Genomic DNA, 23,441 nt, shown 5'->3' with positions numbered 1-23,441 from the left:
AGTCTTGTAGGGATTCTCCTGGTGTCCTGGACCACATCCCTCCTTCAACTAACTTTCAAAAATCAGTTGACTGTACATTAACCTCATGGCTACTCGCGAAACATTGTTGTGTGCAAATTGGCTGCTTTCATTACCTACAAAACAACTTCAAATGGACTGCTGATTACCAAGGGCTTGGAGATACAATATAAATGCAAGATTTCCTTCACTCACCTTCCTTCCATGTCTACAACGTGCACTGTGTCCTCCAGTAAACGGCACTTCAGCTCGTAATCTTCCTGGCTACTGGCTATTAGTGAAGGAGAAGCATTCACTTCCAAAAGCCACCTAAAGAAACAAAGACACTCAAACTATTTTAAGAATGAGATGGGAAGTGTGTGTTATAGGTATATACAGTGGAACCTCGATTATCCAAAGTCCTTGGCGGGCAGGTTTTCATTCGGATAATTGATTATTCGGTAAATTGATTTGATGCTAAACAAAGGAAGCTGTACTGCCCATAATTGTGTTATAAAGCATGCTAATAGAGTGTTTATTTCATTTGATCGCTAACATCTTTACAAACACTGCATATCGCTTAAAAATTCATGACATTTTACAACTCCGATCACTTTTTGTGTATCTGTACAATAAAAATAATTCATTGAGGTGGAGGTTGTTTATTATTTCCAAAGAAATTCTCCAGCCGCTGTTGATTGAGGAAGTGCTGACTTTTTTTTTCCGAACAGTAACATGTGACGAAGATGCATCAAATTAACAGCATCAACTTCATCTTGTACTTCATACCACTCCACGAAAAGTCACAAACTGTCAATAGCTTCATTCACAGGGACTGGAGGTGGTGCCGGTATCAGAATTTCCTTACTATCCACACCATTCATATACAGTCCTGTTCTTTCTCTGTGACTACGTTGACTAGTTGATCATTGGTGAGTGTCTCTGTTCCAATTTCGTTGTCACAGTTCACCCAAGCATCAATCTCTGTCTCTGCAAAGTCTCCTAAACCCAGGTGTCTGCAGATTTCGGTGATTTCAGTGGTTATGTTTTGTTCTGGACGGGTGTTCGCTTCACTGGCACGGCTCCCAATACACAAGCTGTTGTACCAACAGTCTGCAATTGTTGAATGGCTTGATGAGGTCCCAAGATTCAGCAATCATGAATAGAGCGTCCTTGACTGTGATTGCCTTAAGGATTTCCTGCAGTCCTTTGTCAGCATTGTCTTCACCCAGGACGGCACACAACAGGTCACAGCGGTAATTCTTTTTTCATAATCGCAATGATTCCCTGATCAAGCAGCTGTAACCTTGAAGTAGTGTTGGGTGGGAGAAACTAACACTTGATAGCTCCGTCTGCAAGGCTGCCTTGCACAGTATGTGCCCCCGTGTTGTCAACAAGCAGAAGGGCATGTTGCTCAAGTCCTTTACCTGCCAAATATGACCCGACAGCAGGTACAAAATCTTCATGGAACCAGGATGAAAAAAGGGCACATGTCATCCATGCTTTATCATGTGCTTTGTACCTCACAGAAAACTAGTTCTTCTCACAGTTCTTAAAGCAACGGGGATTAGCATATCGCCCAATGCAGACAAGCGGTAGTTTATGAGAGCCGGTGGCATTGACACAAGGGAAAATCGTGATCCGATCCTTCTGTGCTTTGTGTCCCAACACCTACTTTCCCGTGGTGGATGCCAGAACAATCCATTTCCATCTGCATTGTACAATTGCTCAGGTTCATACTTTCCTTCATGAATGATGGATTGCAGTTTTAGTCTGGAGTCTTCCACTGTGCTGTCATCCACTGACCTCTGCTCCCCACGAATGCTGAGCTGCCTAATGCCGTGACGATGTTTGAAGCCCGCTGAAACACGGTGATCCGATTCATCGGTGTGGAGGCGTTCATGGAAACTGGCAGCTTTTCCCAGTATCATTGGACCAAATATGGGAATTCCCTTTTCACCCTGCTGTGAAAACCACAAAAACACAGCTTAGTCAAGTTGCTCATCCTTTGCTGGCTTCATGGATTTTCTTTTTAGAGCATTTGCACTGTCACTTAGGCTGATGGATTTTTCAATCGCAGGTCTTGTTTTCTTGATGTCAGACATTGTCGCTATCCCAATGTTGTACTCCTGTACAATCCTTGATGCCTTTTCACCACGACCCAGGCGCTGTAAAATCTCACTTTTCTGTTCAAATGTCACTGTGGTGCGCTTTCTCTTCACTGACATGGTTAAGTACAGTACGTTCAACAATCTCCATCAGTTACACCAGATATGAACTCAGAAAAAGTTGTAGAGGGAATGAAGACACCAGTGACTTTGTCAGGCATTTTAAAATCCTTCAGTATGTCAGTTATTTTCATGTGAGAACATTATTTCAATACTACGACAATTAACTGACTAAGATTCTTGGACCAGTGTCATTAACACCTTATCTGCTGCAGTGCTCAGACATAATTTTTTGTGTGAGTACTCCCTGTTTTCCTCAGTTAAACTAAAGATCCGCTCTTTGCACTATTATTGGTTAAAATTATGTTAACACTGCTACAATTGACTGACTGAGATTGTTGAAGCAGTATCATTAACACCTCTTTTATACAACACTTGCAGATCTACTTCAGTGCAGGCAGCCCTCATTACCCTGTGCTGCTAACAAAAGGTGCGATTGGCGACACCATTATCAGTAACACCACTTTGTTGTAACAGTTTCACGGGACCATCAGATTCCGTTTGGATAATCCAATTTTCGCATAACTGGTATTTGGATAATCGAGTTTCTACTGTATACGTGAATATACATGAAGCATTGGCAGAACCGTGCAAGGGAAGGAAACACAGGTTAAAAGCTATCCAGGGTGTGAAAGCACACACTGTACAATACTCAGTTAACTTCTGTCTAATGTAATAGGACAGGATATTACTGGCTGGACAAGGTCTCACAGAAAGGCACTGATCACCAGCTAAACAGACAGAGCTCCACAGACAGAGCTCCACAGGCAGACACTGTCTATTCAGGTTAATGCTAAATCAAGTATTGTAGGATGGATAGTCATTTTATACTTATAAGGAACTGGGATAAGAAATTACACAAGCAAACTTACACATAATCATTAACATTCAGCTTATTGTTTAGCAACCTAAAAATCATTGAGACACGTTCAGCTTTCATCAGTTCTTCCAGTCTGACATTTAGAAATATATACAATCAGAAAGTCTGGGAGAAACTCATCAGGTCCAAATATTCAATCCATACGATTACCACTGAAGACAGCGACAAAACAAATCATACTCCAAATGTTAACATATACCATGCAATATGTATGGGTACATACACACACACACACACACATAATAAATACAAACGCGTGCGCACACACATACACACACACACAGGAATAAATTTACACTGATTTCACACACAAGTTATTTCAACACTGAGTGTCCTCACGGTTTTAGGTTCTTGTCGATCAGAATGTCGTATCCATAGAGTTCAAAACAGTGCTTGTCATTAATGATCACTGTTTGGACACTTTGCAAACTTTTGATGAAGATATTGTCCATGTCTCTAAAAAGTGCTTCCACTGCCTCAGTGCCATGTTTTGCTGTCAAGTACTGTCGTAGCTGTTGCATTAACCACTTGCAGCCCTAGAAGAACAACATATGAGTGTAATAGTGTATTACAGGGTCTTACACTATCATAGCATATCACTGTTCCAAAGTATTAGCATCTCACATTGTTATAGTACATCAGTGTTGAAGGCCTCACAGTATGTCATAGCATATCAGCGTCACTGCATATCACAGCGTTCCACATTGTGTCACAGAATATTATCACATCAGTGTTATTAGCTTGTCTCCTCCTGCATCCCTGTGAAATGCAGTGAACTGGATTGCACCATGATTATCAGTGTGAAACACATTCCATCATACTGCATTAATGTAGGACAAAGTGTCAATGAATTATCGTTTACCCTAATGTCCACATATACCCAAACAGCGAGTAATAAGAAACCTCAGCAATGTCCCTTTCACCAAGCGCCCTCACCCAAAATCACTACCCCTCCTTTCAGTGCTGCACCTGTCAGAGCCCCTGCACCATCACTGCATGACCAGTAGTGCCACTGTCCCCTGGATGATTAGAATATGTCCCAACTTATTGATTAATGCTACTTACCTTTTCTGGATCGTAGTCAGGGGCAGTTTTCTGCACAGCAACATTCGTGAGATGTATGACTGTGTAAAGTACAAGTTATGGAATAAATGGAGCTGAAGTACAAATAACAAGGCTTCACATTCATCCAATACTGCAGTTAAAAATCCCAACATGTCAAATTCACCCCAGATCAAAAGGCCATAAGCCTGATGTTATTTTAGAAACATTCAATTCCAACAAGATGAGGGAGGTTACGGTCTCTCAACGTGGACCAAATTATTGTCCTCATCGGAGGTTATCTAGTGACCTCATGTCAAATATTATTCTATTCAGGGTAAAATTATACTGAAATGTCAGAAAGGGAGATGCAGACATTTAGACTTGCGATTATTCATAGTTAGCAATGTTTGAGAAGATTTATGTAAGGTCGCTCACTGAGCTGGAAGGTTTGTTTTCAGACATTTCATCACCATGACTAGGTAACATCATCAGCACGAGTTTCCGGTGAAGCACTGGTGGTACGTCCCTCCTCTCTACTCGTCAATAAACAAATCAACTTAGATCCTATCTACCTTCCTTTGAAAAAAAAGAACCAGAAATGGCATCACCAACCTTAAGGAACCAAGACTATAAATAGAGAGGAGGGACACACCACCAGTACTTCACCAGAGACTCTCACTGATGATGTTACCTAATATGGTGACGAAACATCTGAAAACAAATCTTCCAGCTGAGCGAGCTAACTTACATACTTATGAATTCATAGATTTAACATGGTTTATATATATATTATATATGTGTAAAAAGAGGAACAGATTTGTTTAGATTGTGGATGGCTGGCTGAGACTTGTTGCTTGCAATTATAGGATCATAGAGTAATACAGCATGGAGACAGGTCCTTCGGCCCAAACTGGTCCGTGCTGTTTATGGTGCCCACTCAGCTAGTTCCAACTGCCCGCATTTGGTCCAAATTACTCAAAACCTTTCCCATTCATATAGCTATCCAAATGCTTTTTAAATTTTGCTATTGTACCTGCTTCAACCACTTTCTCTGGCAGCCCATTCCATACACGCACCAATTCTCTGCATGGAGAAGTTAGACCATAAGACCATAAGACACAGGAGTGGAAGTAAGGCCATTCGGCCCATCGGGTCCACTCCACCATTCAATCATGGCTGATGGGCACTTCAACTCCACTAACCCGCATTCTCCCCGTAGCCCTTAATTCCTTGAGACAACAAGAATCTATCAATCTCTGCCTTGAAGTCATTTAGCGTCCCAGCCTCCACTGCACTCTGCGGCAATGAATTCGACAGGCCCACCACTCTCTGGCTGAAGAAATGTCTCCGCATTTCTGTTCTGAATTTACCCCCTCTAATTTTAAGGCTGTGTCTAATACAAACTAATACAAACCAATGGTAGAGAAATCTACTCGTGAAGCTCGACTTCCCTTATAAATCAGTGGTTCCCCTTCACAAGGGTGACTGAGCTGATTCTTATTCAGGTCACAATGCTGGTTTTACTGGTTTGGAAGGGACACAGGGTAGCAGGTTCACTTTTTAAAGATCTCGGACTCATCAATTAAAAGCCACAGCTTGCAGCAACTGCTGAAAGAGAGAGAAACTGATTTATTTTCAGGCCTGAAGTGATTTTTTACAGTGGAGAGAGAGAGAGCCAGGCCCTAAGCTAGTACTGGTCTGAAGGCTTCTCCCTGTTTTGCTCAAAGACCCAAGCTGTTTAGCCAGCCCAGAAACAATCACCGAACTGTCGGCAGATCGAAGACATTTGTCATCGGTAACTGGTCATTAGTCCATAAACCAAATCCACTTTGTTGCCTACCAAAGATCCATCTGCACAAAACCCTTTGGTGACAGTGGGGACCTCTGGAGGAGGCCCCAGTCGATCACCCAATCAGTGCCTCGGGCTGAAGATTGTTGCCTATGTTTCCACCGGTGCACTGATAAATTGGGCTGTCCCATCATTGAGGATGGGGATATTTGTGGCATCCCCACCTCCTCTTTGTTATTTCATCATGTACCATCATTCATGACAGGACGCAGCAAACCAATAAAGCATAGAACTGATCTGAAAAAAGAACCAGAATTGCTGGAAAAGCTCAGCAGGTTTGGTAGCATCTGTGGACAAAAATCAGAGTTAATGTTTCGTCCATTGATCCTTCCTCAATTCGGAACTGTTGATAGTGTTATTGCTTAATTGTGTCCAGTGATCAACTTCTGCTCCTAATTCATACACTAGAGTGAGTTACACAGGGGCTGTTGGGTGTCACAGTGAGCCACACGCTCGCTGGGCGGTCCGAAACCTGTTGATCTTCCAGCTGAAGGAGTTGACCCCGACTGAGTGTTGCAGACTGGCACATTCCAACGTCCAGGACTACGTGTTGAGGGACATGCTGAAGCTTGGGGCAGCTGCCGCCAAGGCGCGGTGGGGAAAGATAAATTCTGATCTCTGTATGTAAATGTTTATGTATGTATGGCATGACCAACTGTACAGACCATCAAATTATTTTATGAATAAAGTATATTTTTGAAATAAAAAACAAAATAAAAAGTGAGACACACAGGGGCCGCTGGGGGTCACAGTGAGACACACAGGGGCCTGCTGGGGGGTCACAGTCCGACACACAGGGGCCGCTGGGGGTCACAGTCAGACACACAGGGGCCGCTGGGGGTCACAGTCCGACACACAGGGGCCGCTGGGGGTCACAGTCAGACACACAGGGGCCGCTGGGGGTCACAGTCAGACACACAGGGGCCGCTGGGGGTCACAGTCAGACACACAGGGGCCGCTGGGGGTCACAGTCAGACACACAGGGGCCGCTGGGGGTCACAGTCAGACACACAGGGGCCGCTGGGGGTCACAGTCAGACACACAGGGGCCGCTGGGGGTCACAGTCAGACACACAGAGGGGCCACTGGGGGTCACAGTCAGACACACAGGGGCTGCTGTATTTTACCTGACATTACTGGGTCCTTGAGAGGTACCAGTTGCTATGTTGTTTTATACTTGCCCAGAATTTTTCAATGTGCCTGGCGAGCTGTAGCCCTGAGATATAATAAAGGATACAATGATCATCAATGCTGCTGAGTGAAAATCGAGTATTCGAAAATCGAGCAAATCCGTCTCTGTATAACCATGCTTTCAGCGGAACATACTGTATTGTGGGAGAAAGGAGATGAGATGTCAGTAAATACATCACTTATACTCTGGACAAATATTGACCATCTGACTGTGTTGACAAAGGACTATTCAAACTCTTTCAAAAACCTACCCCCACTCCCTGGCTCAATCCTGCCCCTTTTCCTGATATTTTTTGTCCTTTAAAATACCCTTTTGCACCAACCATCCTATATTTAAATGCATGCCAAATTCTAATCACATATTGCATGAAAAACCTTTTCATGACTTTACCTCTGGTCTTTTTGCCAATCAACCGCAGTCTGAATTCTAATAATGAATCTTATTAGTTAAGAATAAAGATGGCCTAAAAATTGATATAGAAGTAATATTAATTCAGATTTTTGTATTTAAAATTGGCATTTCAGCTGTGGTTCACTTGGTGGCAGACTTGGCTCTGAATCACAAGCCTCCAGGTTCAAGTCTCAGTCCAGAGTTTGTGCACAACAGTATCACACTGAGGAGGTGCTACACTATTGCAGCTGTCATCTTTCAGATGAGATCTTAAACCTTGAAACATTTGCTTTCCAGTCTCTCTGCACTGGAGACCCATACTTCAGGTGCTCTCTCATTCAGAAGGCCAACAAACAAAATTCGGAAAGATTCGTTTTGGCACAAGAAACATGAGTTTCAGGAAAAAAAGTTCCAATTGATCATTTAGGTGAATAATGAATATCGTGACGATTGAAAAGCATAAAGCAGCAAAGCTAACTAATGAAGCCTCTTTCTCATTGTCCTTTTTGGTTAAGAACAGTGAGCTAGAAAGAGAAAAACTCCCAGGTTCTGATCATTTGGGATGGGGATAGGAACGAGGGCAGAGCTAAGGACATAAGTTTAACTATCATTGATGTACTGATCTTGATTCACCTCTGTTGGGACATATTCTGAGCTGGCCTCAGAGGAATTCATGTGAAAGTGGGTTGCCTTTAAGTCTGGGGTTTCCTCCTCTCCCAGTTTGCTTTGTGAATGGGTTTTTGTAGGGCACGGGGAGGGGGAGGAAAGCCTATGCTCCCCAGTCACTCACTCATTCAAACTCCACTTACTGAATCCCCAACCACATAGAACCACTTGGCCCAAGGGTCACCTAAACACTGCTTAAACCAAACCTTAAGCATAAAACGTAAAGGTAAAATCATCATAGTTCTACAGACCATTTGGCTGCTCTCGCATTACAGAAATAAATGATTGGTGGGGATTTAACCTGAGGGTCACTGTACCTCAGGTGAGGGAAGTGGTTGTGAAGGAGAGTCCTTCATGGTAACTTCAGCCAGTGCGAGGAGAGAATCCATTCTGTTGGTGTCATTCTGCATCACAAACCAGCAATGCAGCCACCTGAGCTAACTGATCCTCCCTGCCTGAAATATATTCAACAATGAAGCATCGACAAGCCTCTGGAACAGAGAATTCCAAAGCTTCACAATCCTTTGAGTGAGAAAAATTGAACTTTGAAGTTTCATAGTTTACAATTCTCCCAAGTTGTGTGCGACCACAAACTTTGTGTGTCCCCTAGGATATCAACATCTAGATCATTTCCTGTATTTATAGTCCCAATATCAGCTCCTGGAGAACTCCACAACAAACTTTTTATCAGCTGAAAAATGCCCATTAACAGATACTTCTGTTACTCCAGCCAATTCTGTGTCCATATTACTACTTTTCTTCCAAGACTTAAAACTTTCCTCACAAGTCTGTTGGTACTATATTGAACACCTTTTGGAAGTCCATGTACACCACACCAACACTCTTCGTTATCTCTTTCAAAAACTTCCAGCAAATTAGCTAAACATAGTTTTCCCTGAACTCTCCCAAATCAATCCACATTTTGCGAATTGACTATTAATTCCATCCTGAGTAACTGTTTTTCGAAGTTTCCCCACCACCACAGTTAAACTGACTGGTCTGTAATTGCTGGGCCAATCTACATAATCTTTGGTGATTAAGGCTGAAATGTTTGCAATTCTCCAGGACCCCTCCCAGATCCAGGAAGCTTGAAAGATAATTGCCAATGCCTCTGTAATATCCACTTTCACTTCCTGCAATATCTTTGGATGAATCTCATTTGATCCCAGTGCCTTGTCAATATGAAGTATCTTTAGTTTGTCTAACACCTCATCCTTATCAATTTTAAACCCTCCCAGTGATTAAGTTTCCTCCAATGTTTCGATGACCTTAGGAGCAAATGTAAAGTGTTCATTTACACCTCAGTCATGCTGCTAAGTGTCAATCCCTTTTTTAGCTCCTAATTAGCCCAACACTTCTTTTTATCACCCTTTTATTGTGGATGTTCTGATGGAAGAGAGTGTTTTTTTTAAGATTAGCTGCCGGCCTTTTTTCATACTGCTCATATTTGCTTTTTCATCCCCCTTCTAAATCTTGTTCACTCAGCTTGATTTTACACCTGCCATAAACATGCTTCTTCTTCAATTTAATTCCTAGCTCCTTTGTCCATCCAGGGAGTTCTGGATTTGTCTGTCCTATCTTTCCCTTTGCAAGGAATATTCCTTGACTGTGCCCAATCAATCACCTCTTTGAAGGCAGTCTATTGTTCCGAGACTGTGTTTCCCTCCAACTCTTGGTTCCAGTCTATCCAGCCTAGCCCTGTTCCTGGGCCATTGAATATGGCTCTCCACCAATTCTTACTCTGCACTGACCGATGTCACTTCCTACTCTCATCCTGAATGTTATGACACAATGATCACCATTCCCTAAATGTCCCCTCACTGTCACTTGATCTACATGTCCCAAGAACCAGGTCTACCACTGCCTCCTTTCTTGTTGGACTGGACACAAATTAAAATAAATTGAGAATACTTGTCCCACGCTGCGGTATAATACAACTATCCCAGATGATATACCATTAATTAAAATCCCTACTATAACTACTCCATGATGTTTACACCTCTCTAATCTCCTTATGGATTTGTTCCTCTATACCATTTGCACTAGCCAAAAACCTATATATTATACCAAGCAGTGTAATTGCAGCCTTGCTATTAGTTCGTTCTAGCTAAATTGATCGGTCCTTGAACCCTTTGAAACATCCTCTTAACATAATACTTTCCTTAAGTCAAAAATCCACCCCTTTCTTTTGCCTTGTCTATCCTTTCTGAACACATTGCACCCAGGAATATTTAACAGCTGGACCAGGACCTGCTCAAGCCAGGTCTCCATTGTCACCACATTATCATCATCATCTCAACTCTGTCCCTGCAACATCCCAATCTTATTCACTATCCTCCACACATTCCCATACATGTGGAGTAATCCTGAATTAGATTCCATTACAGTCTCCCTTACTTCAACTCCACCGATTAACGTACTGTTGTCTAGTTCAGTGCTATTAGTTATTAATACTAGAAAATTACCCTTGTAGCTTGAGGGAGAAGATTCAGTAGATGCTGGAGTCTAAAAGGAAGAGTTAAAAATAGAAGCACATCTTTCTGAATCTGCACAGGATTCCCACATGAACAAAATTTCCAACTTCACGCTACACCTATATCACACTCGGGCATAGTCCCATCTCAGTGCATCCGCTCACTCATGCGACTCAAGCCCCAAACGTGACTCTCTCCGACTGCAATGGTTAAATCATCTCTTATAAATAGTCACTGTCTCATAATTGAGGGGTGAACGTCATGTGCTACTTATCATTTGAAGCCTGAAATTGTCCGGCTTTTGCTGTTTGTGGCACAACTGTTTCAGTACTGGGGGAGTTGTGAATGGTGCTGAATATTGTGAAATCAACAGCAAACATCCCTATTTCTTACCTTATGTTAGATGGAAGGTCATTGATGAAGCAGCTGAAGATCGTTGGACCTACGATACTACGCTGACAAACTCCTACAGCGATGATCTGGAGCTGAACTGATTAGTTCCAACAACCATAACCATCTTTCTTTGTCCTAGGTATGACTTCAAACTGCGGAGGGTTTTCACTTGATTCCCTGTGAGTCCAATTGTACTCTGTCTTGGTCAAATGTTATTCTCATGTCATAGGCAGTCACTCTCACCTCACCCTCAGGATTCATTTGTCCATGCTTGGGCCAAGGCTGAAATGTGCTCAGCAGCCAGATTGTCCACATGGAATCCAAACCAAGTGCCAGCAAGCAGGTTATTGCTGAGTACTGCTCGAAACTGCTGTAAATGTCAACTTTGTTGATTCTATAGGCTGATGTAATGGTTTTAGATTTGTTATGGTTCTTATTGACACGCCACACCTTGATAACCTTCCACATTTATCATGTAGATCCCATGCTGTATCTGCTCAACATCTGCAATTTTCATCCTTACCTCTCTCAACAATCCTGAATTTATTCCATTAAGCCTGGATTACCAGCCTTTAGAGTTTCTCTATCTATATTTATCTCATTCAATATCCCAGCAAATTCCATAGCTTTCACATCACATTTTTCCTCAGGAAATCTGAGCGTAAACTCATTTAGTACCTCCATAAACTGATCTCTTCCTTTCAGTCACCAATTGGCATCAGGTGTCCTTTAACAATTGTTTTTACTGTTAACATGCCCACTGAAGAGCACTGGACTCCCAGCTTACTGAAGTAGTCTGTGTTCAGTGGAACAAGTCTTCAAACACATCCAGGCTTGAGCTGATAAATGGAAATGCCAATCAATGATCACCTCAAACAACAGAAAGACCAACTGAACCTCCCTTTGACATTCAATGGTATTACCTTCGTTGAATTGCCCCCTATTATCAACATCCTGAGGAGTACCATTGACTAGAAACTGAATTGGACCAGCCACATTCATACTATGGCTACAAAGATAGATCAGAGATTGGCAAATCTGCAGGAAGTAACTAACTGCAGACTCCTCAAAGAAAAAGTGAGGACTGCAGATGCTGGAGATCAGAGTTGAGTGTGTGGTGCTGGAAAAGCACAGCAGGTCAGACAGCATTCGAGGAGCAGGAGAATTGATGTTTCGGGCATAAGCTCTTCATCAGGAATTAAGCTTGTGGGCTGGGGGCTGAGAGATAAATGGGGCGAGGGTGGTCTACCTATTGCTTTCTCAGTCATCTTCCCCCCCCCCCCCCCCCCCCCCAACCCCACCCCCACCTCCCCTTTACCTCTCAGGCCCCAGCCCACAAGCCTCATTCCTGATGAAGGGCTTATGCCCGAAACTTTAATTCTCCTCCTCCACAATGCTGCCTGATTTGCTGTGCTTTTCCAGCACCACTCCCCAAAGTCTGACTACCAGCTACAAGGCAAAGGTCAAGAGTGGAATGGACTTGCATGAATGAGTGTAGCTCCAACCTTAAATATTCATTCCCTCTACATCCAACACATTGCAGCAGTAGCTTGTGCCACCCTCAATACACACTATGGGAACTAGCTAAGACTCCTTCAACGGCACTTGCAAAACCCATGAAAGTCAAGGGCAGCAGATGCATTGGAACACTACCGACTACAAGATCCACTCCAATTAAATACCATCCTGATTACTGGATCAGTAAGGAGGAGAAAGTGAGGACTGCAGATGCTGGAGATCAGAGCTGAAAATGTGTTGCTGGAAAAGCGCAGCAGGTCAGGCAGCACCCAAGGAGCAGGAGAATCGACATTTCAGGCATCAGCCCTTCGAAGGAGATGTGGCTGTGGTAGCGAGTCTGTTTGAGAACGTGGCTGAAGAGCTTCTGTGCAGGGGAGACGACCTGGGGTGTGCAGTGAGAGAGGGACTCACTGAAATCCTTGTAGAGGGAGGAAGAGAGCTTCTTCAAGGAAGGCATCCTTGTAAGAATTCCTGAAGAAGGGCTTATGCCCGAAACGTCGATTCTCCTGTTCCTTGGATGCTGCCTGACCTGCTGCGCTTTTCCAGCAACACATTTTCAGTACTGGATCAGTATCACCATTCTTTCAGTGTCATTAGGTCAACCAGGAACTCTCTCCGTAACAGCACTGTGGATGTTCCTACACTACAGGAACTGCAGTGGTGCAAGGCAGCTCAGCTCCACCTTCTCAAAGACAATTACAGATCAACAATAAATTGCAATCTAACCAGTGATGCCCACATCCCATGAATGAATAAATGAGCAACTCCTCAAAGGCTCTGTTACCGACGGTGCAAATAACTCAAACCCATCCACTCAACAAAAGATTCTGCAAACCAATCAGGAACCCAATTCACAAATGGCAATAAGGTCATTCACTGTCATGGTGATTATGTTTTGCACATGTTGCATGGTACTGTTGAAAATAAACCAATGTATACGTTTCTTTTGGATGTGTGGTAACCTGTACAACTTGGATGAGATTGGTTGGGAATTCAAGATTATAGCAATTACAGTAACTGTTAAATAAGTTAAAAGTTAACTTCAAGTTAAATAATTATTATTTGCAAAACCAGATGGATGCTTGATGACTGCTGCAGACATGATGGGCAGAATGGTCTCTTTCCCTGTTATTAAAACTATATGAGTCTGTGAAGCTATAACTGAGATTGGACAGTAAATGAGCAGGTGGGTATTACAACCTCACTTGCTAGAAACAGATACATCCGGACCCAATGCAGTTGGATACATATCCACTGAAGACTATGTTAGCAACCCATCACTGACATGCGCATACCGGCTGGGATCTGCCTTGTACCCTACTATCCTGTTTTATTGTTCATTCTACATTCTCACTTTTTGCACTAGCCTCATGTAAATCCACAATCAACTCACACATGAAATGTCTAGACCAAGTCAGGCAGCAGCCAAGTCACCACCTTAAGTAATTACATGCCTTAAAACCGATGATTATTCGCAGTTTAATGGCAAAAACAAACTCTACTTACAGATGTCACCAGTACATAGACTCGCAGATCAAACTTTCTCCCTAGAAATAGCAAAACACCTAGTTACCAAACTTTGTGTGAACAATAGTACGTTCAGGATAGAAGAGCAGCTATAATTTTGAACAGATGACAGATTGAGTGCTGGAATGGGCATCAGGCACAAGTGCTGGAATATAAAGCAGTGTATCTAGCTTCTTTTCAAATGAAACCAATTAACCAAGGACAGGTTGGTAATGGCATTGGAGATGCAGAGGTGTTTGGCTCTGTCTCTCTGTGTGTTTCACCATGTCCTATCTAGATCTTTCTGTTCGTATCTCTTTCTGAGAGTGTGGGTTAGTGAACAAATGGCTAAAAATATCCTTTGCGCTGTATGAATCAATAACCAGAGCTCACATACTATCAATTGGTTACAAAATACCAGGAGGAAGATGTGAATTTTTTAAAAGTCTGTTGGACTCCAAAACTCTACTGGACAAGATGTTGAAAGGTTATTCTATAAATAATTTTTAAAAGAGCAAGAACAAATGAAAGGTTGGAAATGTTCATCAGGTTAGGCGGCATCTGCAAGGAGAGAGGGAGGGTGGAATCTTTCCAGCCAATGAACAATGAATGCATTCGCGAGAAAATTGGGAACATCGGGTGAAACCAGCAGTATGCAGATTTCTCATGTTGAGTGAAAGAAGTCCAATTCTCCAACCAAGTGTTGAACAGTGAGAAAAGGATTTGTTAGCGGAGGGGGAGGGGCCTATTTCCATGCACCTTCATGCACTGACATCTCATTATTGCGTGATCTCACCCCATTTATGTGCAGTTTCCCATTCTCCCACCCACATCATAGAACGAGACAGTAACAATTCCTGAAATGGAAGTCAGAGTGGTAACACAGTGACTCCAGCTTGCCACGAACACCCCCAGCCCTCCATATTAGACACCAATCATCAACATCTCACAGAATGTTCCATGCCCACCAACTGCAAGCATTCATTAGATTAGATTACAGTGTGGAAACAGGCCCTTCGGCCCAACCAGTCCACACCGACCCGCCGAAGCACAACCCACCCATACCCCTACATCTACCCCTTACCTAACACTACGGACAATTTAGCATGGCCAATTCACCTGACCTGCACATCTTTGGACTGTGGGAGGAAACCGGAGCACCCAGAGAAAACCCACACAGACACGGGGAGAATGTGCAAACTCCACACAGTCAGTCGCCTGAGGCAGGAATTGAACCTGGGTCTCTGGCGCTGTGAGGCAGCAGTGCCAACCACTGCCATTCATCTGCCATGGAGGTTGGCATCAGATACATACTTGCCTCAAGGCAACTGCAGATGCTGGAGATCAGAGTCAAGAGTGTGGTGCTTGAAAAGCCCAGCAGGTGAGGCAGCATCCGAGGAGCAGGAAAATTGACGTTTCAGGCAAAAGCCCTTCATCAGGAATGAGGTTAGGAGCCTGGGGGATGGAGAGGTAAATGGGAGGTAGTTGAGACTGCAATAGGTGGATGGAGGTGAGGGTAAAGGTAATAGGTTGAAGGAAAGAGTGGAGTGGAGAGGTGGGAAGGAAGATGGACAGATGGGATAGGTCATGAGGGACGGTGTTGAGCTGGAAGGTTGGAACTGGGGTAAGGTGAGGGGAGGGGAAATGAGGAAACTGGTGAATTCCATATTGATGCCCTGGGGTTGGGGGGTCCCAAGGTGGAAGATGAAGTGTTCTTCCTCCAGGCATCGGGTTGTGAGGGAGTGGTGATGGAGGTGGTCCAGGACCTGCATGTTTCCAGCAGAGTGGGGTGGGGGGTGAAGTGTTCAGCCACAGGGTGGTGGGGTTGGTTGGTGCAGGTGTCCCGGAGATGTTCTCTGAAGCGCTCTGCGAGTAGTTGCCCTGTCTCCCCAATGTAGAGGAGACCGCATCAGGAGCAACAGGTGCAGTAAATGACGTGTGGATGTGCAGGTGAAACTTTGATGGATGCGGAAGGCTCCTTTGGGGCCTTGGATATCGGTGAGGGGGGAGGTGTGGGTGCAGGTTTTGCAATTCCTGCTGTGGCAGGATACCAGCCTCACTTTGCCTCACAGCTCATCTCCAATCCACGTATAATACAGTTCTGCACTTTAGAGTTCATTGGTGCCTTTCATTGGAAGGCCACTGCCAGGGCACTTTGAGGGCAGGGCCAACACTCAACTCAAGAATTAGATCAGGCTGCATCTCAGGGGTCCTCGCTTGTTCTCTTAGCCCTCACTCTCAGTGCTTCTACTTATGATTCTCTCAGCGTTGCTGCTTTGTGTGCTTTGCCTCTCAGTATTTCTGTCTTGCCTTCCAGCACAGACACAAAGCCAGGCAGCTTGTCACAACTGTCAGTAGCCATCAGTCACCTGGGTGGACATGCTGCTGTGTGTCTCTTTGCAACATCAATCTTACACCTGCACATTGTACCAGCAGCCTCCAGAACAAACACACTTACATCAACCACACAGCCACATCTCAAAAGGCTAAGGGGACTAGTCCACAGTCAACTTAAGACAGGCAACTTCAGTCAGGGGCTCTTAGCACAATCGGTCAAGGGCAATCTCCAATGTTGATAACGGGGCTTGGGCACAGTCAGTGGACTGTTTCGGGTGGTCAGGGCCAGGTTCCCTCCTCAAATTGGGGTGAGGAGATGAACGATAGCACCTCACCACCTGTTTTGCCTTTTTATGCCCTGTGCTGGGTCTTTTTCTCCTGGAATGAGACAAAGGGAGGGATTGGGTCAGGGGCGGCACGGTGGCACAGTGGTTAGCACTGCTGCCTCACAGCGCCAGAGACCAGGGTTCAATTCCCACCTCAGGTGACTGACTGTGTGGAGTTTGCACATTCTCCCCGTGTCTGCATGGGTTTCCTCTGGGTGCTCCGGTTTCCTCCCACAGTCCAAAGATGTGCAGGTCAGGTGAATTGGCCATCCTAAATTACCCGTAGTGTAGGTAAGGGGTAGATGTAGGGGTATGGGTGGGTTGCGCTTCGGCGGGGCGGTGTGGACTTGTTGGGCCGAAGGGCCTGTTTCCACACTGTAAGTAATCTAATCTAAAAATAAGTGGCACAGCAGTTAGTGCTGGAGTGAGTAAGTGGCCGGTTAGAGGGAAAAAGGGGAGTCATTGGGAGGGTGAGGTAGGTAAAAGCCAATGAGGGAAGATGCCAAATGCAGGTAGAGCATCAGCCTTGGTGGGAAAGGGATGTGCAGTGAGTATGAGGTAGCAGAGATATAATGGTGACACTCACACTGGTGCAGTGATAAAGGTCACTAAACCTTCTTCCTGAACTGTTGGGAGCTCCCCTGACAGTGGAGACCACACTGATCCAGGCAGCAATCTCAGACCAGACTTGCAGGGTTTGGTACCACAGTCTCCTCTGCCAGTCATGGGGAAAACAGGACAGCCCTCTCTCCATTCCCCATCCACCAGGATCACCTGGCTTGCAAACCAGCTGCAAATTTCCTCTGTCCAATACGTCTGGAATCATTCACATGGTCCATGCAGCAGAGCTGCTGACTGTCAATGCCTGACCTGATACTCAGCTCAGCTTTAAAAATGGCACCATCACCAGGAGTCTTGGGGAGGCCAGCAGGGGCGAATATTCTTGGATGTGGTGCAAAGGTAATAAACGTAGTTTGGGAAGAGTGTGAGACAAATCTTGCCAGGAACCACAGGGAGAAATCCTCCATGAAATAGGATAAAACTGACACTTTGACAATTTTTGGTACAATTCAGTCCAGAATTAACATTTCAGGTCAATAAGCAGTCATCAGTACTGAAGGGAATAGGACCAGGAGAGTGTTTAAGCCAGGAGAAGGTGGGTGGAGGCAAGAAGAACAAAGGGGAAAATCTGTCTATCACAGGTGGAGGCCAGGGGAGATTAAATAACAGCTCCACTTTACCTTTCTGTTAAAGATTAGACACAGTACCTCCAATTAGGTAGGGGTTCTCAATGTAGCGTTGTACAACGTAACTTTCCACAGCAACTTCATCCTTTGATTCATCAGCACGATTCCCATCCTAGAGATAAAGAAATATATTTGAAAGAATAAAGATTCTTCCATTATCTGTTTCAGAAAAAAAATGCTGATATCAGACACACTGTTCCTCATTGAGCTTCAGAGAAGAGAATTACTCCCCGCTAAGACCCCGCAGAGTGAATATAACCTCCTGCAGAGAGCCTCTCCCACTCCTGTGTTCCAGCAGTTTGCTCTGCCTGCATCAGTTCTCCACTAAATTCATCAAGCTGCAATTTCGGAGGGATACAAACTATTACACCCATTTTGCGAGCACATTGTCAGGATGCTGTCTTTAGATTCAATAAGAAAGAGCTGTTTTAAAACCACGGTGACACAGTGGTTAGCACTGCTGCCTCACAGCACCAGGGACCCGGGTTCAATTCCAGCCTCCGGCGACTCTCTGTGTGGAGTTTGCACATTCTCCCCGTGTCTACGTGGGCTTCCTCCGGGTGCTCCAGTTTCCTCCCACAGTCCAAAAATGTGCAGGTTAGGTGAATTGGCCATGCTAAATTGCCCGTAGTGTTAGGTGAAGGGGTAAATATAGGGGAATGGGTCTGGATGGGTTACGCTTCGGTGGGTCGGTGTGGACTTGTTGGGCCGAAGGGCCTAATACAATAAGCTTCAATCTGCAATTTGAGAGGGAGTGGGTACAATCGGAAGTGACAATATTTCAGTTGAATAAAGGGAAATATGGAGCTATGAGGGAGCAACTGGCCAAAGTTCAATGGTGCAATACCTTAACAGGGAAGACCGTGGAGGAACAATGGCAGATATTTCTGTGTATAATGCAGAAGTTGCAGGATCAGTTCATTCCTAGAAGGAAGAAAGATCCCAGGAGGAGACATGGGTGGCCGTGGCTGACGAGGGAAGTAAAGAAACATATAAAGTTAAAAGAGAAAGTATAACATAGCAAAGATAAGTGGGAAAACTGAGGACTGGGAAGCTTTTAAAGAACAACAGAGGATTAGTAAGAAGGAAATACGCAGAGAAAAAATGAGGTACGAAGGTAAACTGGCCAAGAATATAAAGGAGGATAGTAAAAGCTTTTTTAGGTATGTCCAAGGCAAAAAAATGGTTAGGACAAAAATTGGGCCCTTGAAGACAGAAACAGGGGAATATATTACTGGGAACAAAGAAATGGCAGAGGAATTAAATGGGTACTTCAGATCTGTGTTCACTGGGGAAGACACAAGCAATCTCCCTGAGGTAACAGTGGCTGAAGGACCTGAACTTAAGGGAATTTATATTTGCCAGGATTTGGTGTTGGAGAGACTGTTAGGTCTGAAGGTTGATAAGTCTCCGGGACCTAATGGCCTGCATCCCAGGGTACTGAAGGAGGTGGCTCGGGAAATCGTGGATGCGCTGGTGATTATTTTCCAGAGTTCAATAGAATCGGGGTCGGTTCCTGAGGATTGGAGGGCGGCTAATGTTGTGCCACTTTTTAAGAAGGGTGGGCGGGAGAAAGCAGGAAATTATAGACCAGTTAGTCTGACCTCAGTGGTGGGAAAGATGCTGGAGTCTATTATAAAGGATTAAATTACGACACATCTGGATAATAGTAACATGATAGGACAGAATCAGCATGGATTTATGAAGGGGAAATCATGCTTGACTAATCTTCTTGAATTTTTTGAGGATGTAACTCGGAAGATGGACGAGGGAGATCCAGTGGATGTAGTGTATCTGGACTTTCAGAAAGCTTTTGATAAAGTCCCACACAAGAGGTTAGTGAGTAAAATTAGGGCGCACGGTATTGGGGGCAAAGTACTAGATTGGATAGAGAATTGGTTGGCTAATAGGAAACAAAGGGTAGTGATTAACGGCTCCATTTCGGAATGGCAGGCAGTGACCAGTGGGGTACCGCAGGGATCCGTGCTGGGACCGCAGCTTTTTACAATATATGTAAATGACATAGAAGATGGTATCAGCAATAACATTAGCAAATTTGCTGATGATACAAAGCTGGGTGGCAGGGTGAAATGTGAGGAGGATGTTAGGAGATTACAGGGTGACCTGGACAAGTTAGGTGAGTGGGCAGATGCATGGCAGATGCAGTTTAATGTGGATAAATGCCTGGTTATCCACTTTGGTGGCAAGAACAGGAAGGCAGATTACTACCTCAATGGTATCAAATTAGGTAAAGGGGCTGTTCAGAGAGATCTGGGTGTTCTTGTTCACCAGTCAATGAAGGCAAGCATGCAGGTACAGCAGGTCGTGAAGAAGGCTAATAGTATGCTTCATAACAAGAGGAATTGAGTATAGAAGCAAAGAGGTGCTTCTGCAGCTGTACAGGGCCCTGGTGAGACCACACCTGGAGTACTGTGTGCAGTTCTGGTCTCCAAATTTGAGGAAAGACATTCTGGCTATTGAGGGAGTGCAGTGTAGGTTCACAAGGTCAATTCCTGGAATGGCAGGGTTGCCTTACATGGAAAGACTGAAGCGACTGGGCTTGTATACCCTTGAGTTTAGAAGACTGAGAGGGGATCTGATTGAAACGTATAGGATTATGAAAGGATTGGACACTCTGGCAGGAGGAAACATATTTCCGCTGATGGGGGAGTGTCGAACCAGAGGACACAACTTAAAAATACAGGGTAGACCATTTAGGACAGAGATGAGGAGAAACTACTTCACCCAGAGAGTGGTGGCTGTGTGGAATGCTCTGCCCCAGAGGGCAGTGGAGGCCCAGTCTCTGGATTCATTTAAGAAAGAATTGGATAGAGCTCTTAAAGATAGTGGAGTCAAGGGGTATGGAGATAAGGCTGGAACAGGATACTGATTGGGAATGATCAGCCATGATCATATTGAATGGCGGTGCAGGCTCGAAGGGCTGAATGGCCTACTCCTGCATCTATTGTCTATTGTTTCCACACTGTAAGTTATCTAATCTAATCTAATCACTGTCTGAGAGGATGGCTGTGCGTTTTGAGAGCAAACAACCTGACACTTGTTGCTGGCATCATGAAAGCAACTGTTTGAACAAGCAGCAATCGAAGTTTGAGTTGCAGATAAGTTGGAGCAAAAGGCGTGTTTAGCTGCAGCTCCTGTTGGTGATAAATTGATTGGCCTTTGGACTAGGGGTCAATTATCAATAATACAGATATTTTTCTCTGCCAACTGTGTGTTTGGCTTTCGGGTTACTGAACAGCCTGGAGCAGGGAACACGCTACAGTGAGATAGACACCGGGATTCTTTTCTCTGTTTTCTGCGGTCAACTCACTGTAAACCTGAACAAAACCAGTTTATCTTTTCTGCACCAATCGTTGCGGGTTGGGATCTTTAACTGGCAAGTCTGAAACTCTTAGTAAGTGAACCACCCACCTTCTCTTACCAGTCAGTCAAAAGGCCCAGATAATATTGACTCAAACAGCACACTAGCCAGCAGAGTCACGAGGATCATCTCAAATAAAATTGTGAACTAAGGCTACAGACCTATCTTGGCAACTTCTTCCCTGTCCATATCCCATTTTACTGTGTGTGTGTATATATGGGCGTGTGTGTGTGTGTGTAAGGGGAGTGTATGAATGAATTCGAGTCTAATTGCTTGTAATAAATAGTAATTCTTGATCGATACAGAAACCTGGTCCATGCTTTCTATCAACCTATGTCTTAAAGTAAGGCAAACAGGAGGAGCTTGGCATCCTTGATAAAATCTTTAGTTTTTGGAATGACTCTGGGAATAACGGGAATCCATTTCCAACACACTGGCCCAGTAAGGTATAACAGCGTGGTTTATGCAGAATCCTTCAAGCCAAGACCAAACCTACAGCACCAATCTCATCTTCAAATGTAGACCTCAGCAAATTTTAAACTACTCCTCAGACAACTACAACTACTGGCAAGAGCCATGAAAAACACGACAGCAGATTGATGATCTTTTTAAATAGCATTTAACAGGGGCATACTTTTGGCAACTGCAACTGTATGTTTATGACAGGGGGTTATAGCTGGAGCAATGTGTTTCAATTGACAGAACTGCTATCAAATGAGTGTTACATAGCATCATTAACTTGACTGAATTTTTCAAGGAAGTGACAAAGGTGCTCAATGAGGGTACAGCAGTGGATGTTGTTCACATGGACTTTAAGACTTTTGACAAGGTCCCTTATGATAGGCTCATTAAAAAGATTAAAATGCAAGGGATCAATGGTAACTTGGCCAGTTGGATTCAGAACTGGCTTGCCGATAGAAGGCAGAGGGTAGTGGTGGAAAGATGTTCTTCTGGCTGGAGATCTGTGACTTAGTGGTGTTTTGTAGGAATCCGTATTGGGACCTCTGCTGTTTGTGACATGTAGAAATGACTTGGTTGAAAATTTAGACGGGTAAGTTAGTAAGTTGGTGATGATGTAGAAAATTGTCAAAGGGATAGAGATCAGTTGCAGGTATGGGCAGCGAAATGGCAGGTGGAGTTTAATCTGGGTAACTGTGAGGTTCTACACTTTGGGAGATCAAATGTTAAGGAAAAATATACAGTCAATGGCAAGTCAGAAACTCTAGAAGTGAACCACCCACCTTCTCTTACCAATCAGTGGAAAAGTCCAGATAAAATGGACTGAAACAACGCGATCACCAGTAGAATCATGAGAAAGGTTTGTAGCTCAGGTTGAGCTTCAGGGTGTAGGTTTGCTCACTGAGCTGTAGGTTTGATATCCAGACGTTTCATTACCTGGCTAGAGGCCTGGCACTCCAACCACAACACCATAAACAAACACATAGATCTAGATACCATCTATCAACCCCTCAGAAAACGAACAGGAAATGACATCACCACAAACCCCAGGACAAACATATAAATAGAAAGCAGGAGACAACAGCTTTGCTTCACTTGGAGGTCACCACTAGCAACCTAGCCAGGTAATGAAACGTCTGGATATCAAACCGACAGCTCAGCGAGCAAACCTACACCCTAAACAATCATTAGCATCATCTCAACAAAACTAGCAAACAAACTAGCTACAGACCAACTTTTTCCCTGTCCATAACCCATTTTACTTTGTGCATGTATGTATGTGTGAGTATGTCTGTGTGTAAGGGGAGTATATAACTGTTAAACTGTAGCTAGAGTCTACCATGATAGAAAGAAAGTGAAAGAAGTGAAACTATCATGGTATTCAAACAGGTGAATGACTCAACAATCAAGGTCTTTTTCAATGTATAATTTCAGTTACATCACACTGTAAACTTTTGCTATAAATTCTGTGCCTTAGAATTGTGCCCTCCACAACAAGGACTGGCGCTCCGAAACCTAGTGCTTCCTATGAAACCTGTTGGACTATAACCTGGT

The 23,441-nt window shown here is 44.1% G+C and overlaps 1 protein-coding gene across 2 annotated transcripts in view; it reads right to left on the bottom strand.

Moving 5' to 3' along the window:
- The window catches only part of ttll9 (tubulin tyrosine ligase-like family, member 9), a 42,302-nt gene that overhangs the window by 7,334 nt on the left and 11,527 nt on the right, over nucleotides 1-23,441 (bottom strand). For both annotated transcript variants that reach the window (XM_072556883.1, XM_072556884.1), the window contains 6 exons: nucleotides 18,068-18,158; nucleotides 14,137-14,177; nucleotides 7,235-7,322; nucleotides 4,171-4,229; nucleotides 3,445-3,641; nucleotides 214-327 (listed from right to left, as the gene is read on the bottom strand). In XM_072556883.1, coding sequence (XP_072412984.1) covers nucleotides 214-327; nucleotides 3,445-3,641; nucleotides 4,171-4,229; nucleotides 7,235-7,322; nucleotides 14,137-14,177; nucleotides 18,068-18,158 — 590 coding nt within the window. The remainder of the gene's footprint in view (nucleotides 1-213; nucleotides 328-3,444; nucleotides 3,642-4,170; nucleotides 4,230-7,234; nucleotides 7,323-14,136; nucleotides 14,178-18,067; nucleotides 18,159-23,441) is intronic.

The sequence above is a fragment of the Chiloscyllium punctatum genome, chromosome 37, assembly GCF_047496795.1.
Source record: "Chiloscyllium punctatum isolate Juve2018m chromosome 37, sChiPun1.3, whole genome shotgun sequence".
NCBI classification, from domain to species: domain Eukaryota; kingdom Metazoa; phylum Chordata; class Chondrichthyes; order Orectolobiformes; family Hemiscylliidae; genus Chiloscyllium; species Chiloscyllium punctatum.
The sequence above is the reverse complement of the archived record's forward strand: the minus strand, read 5'-3'. Positions and strand labels throughout refer to the sequence as shown.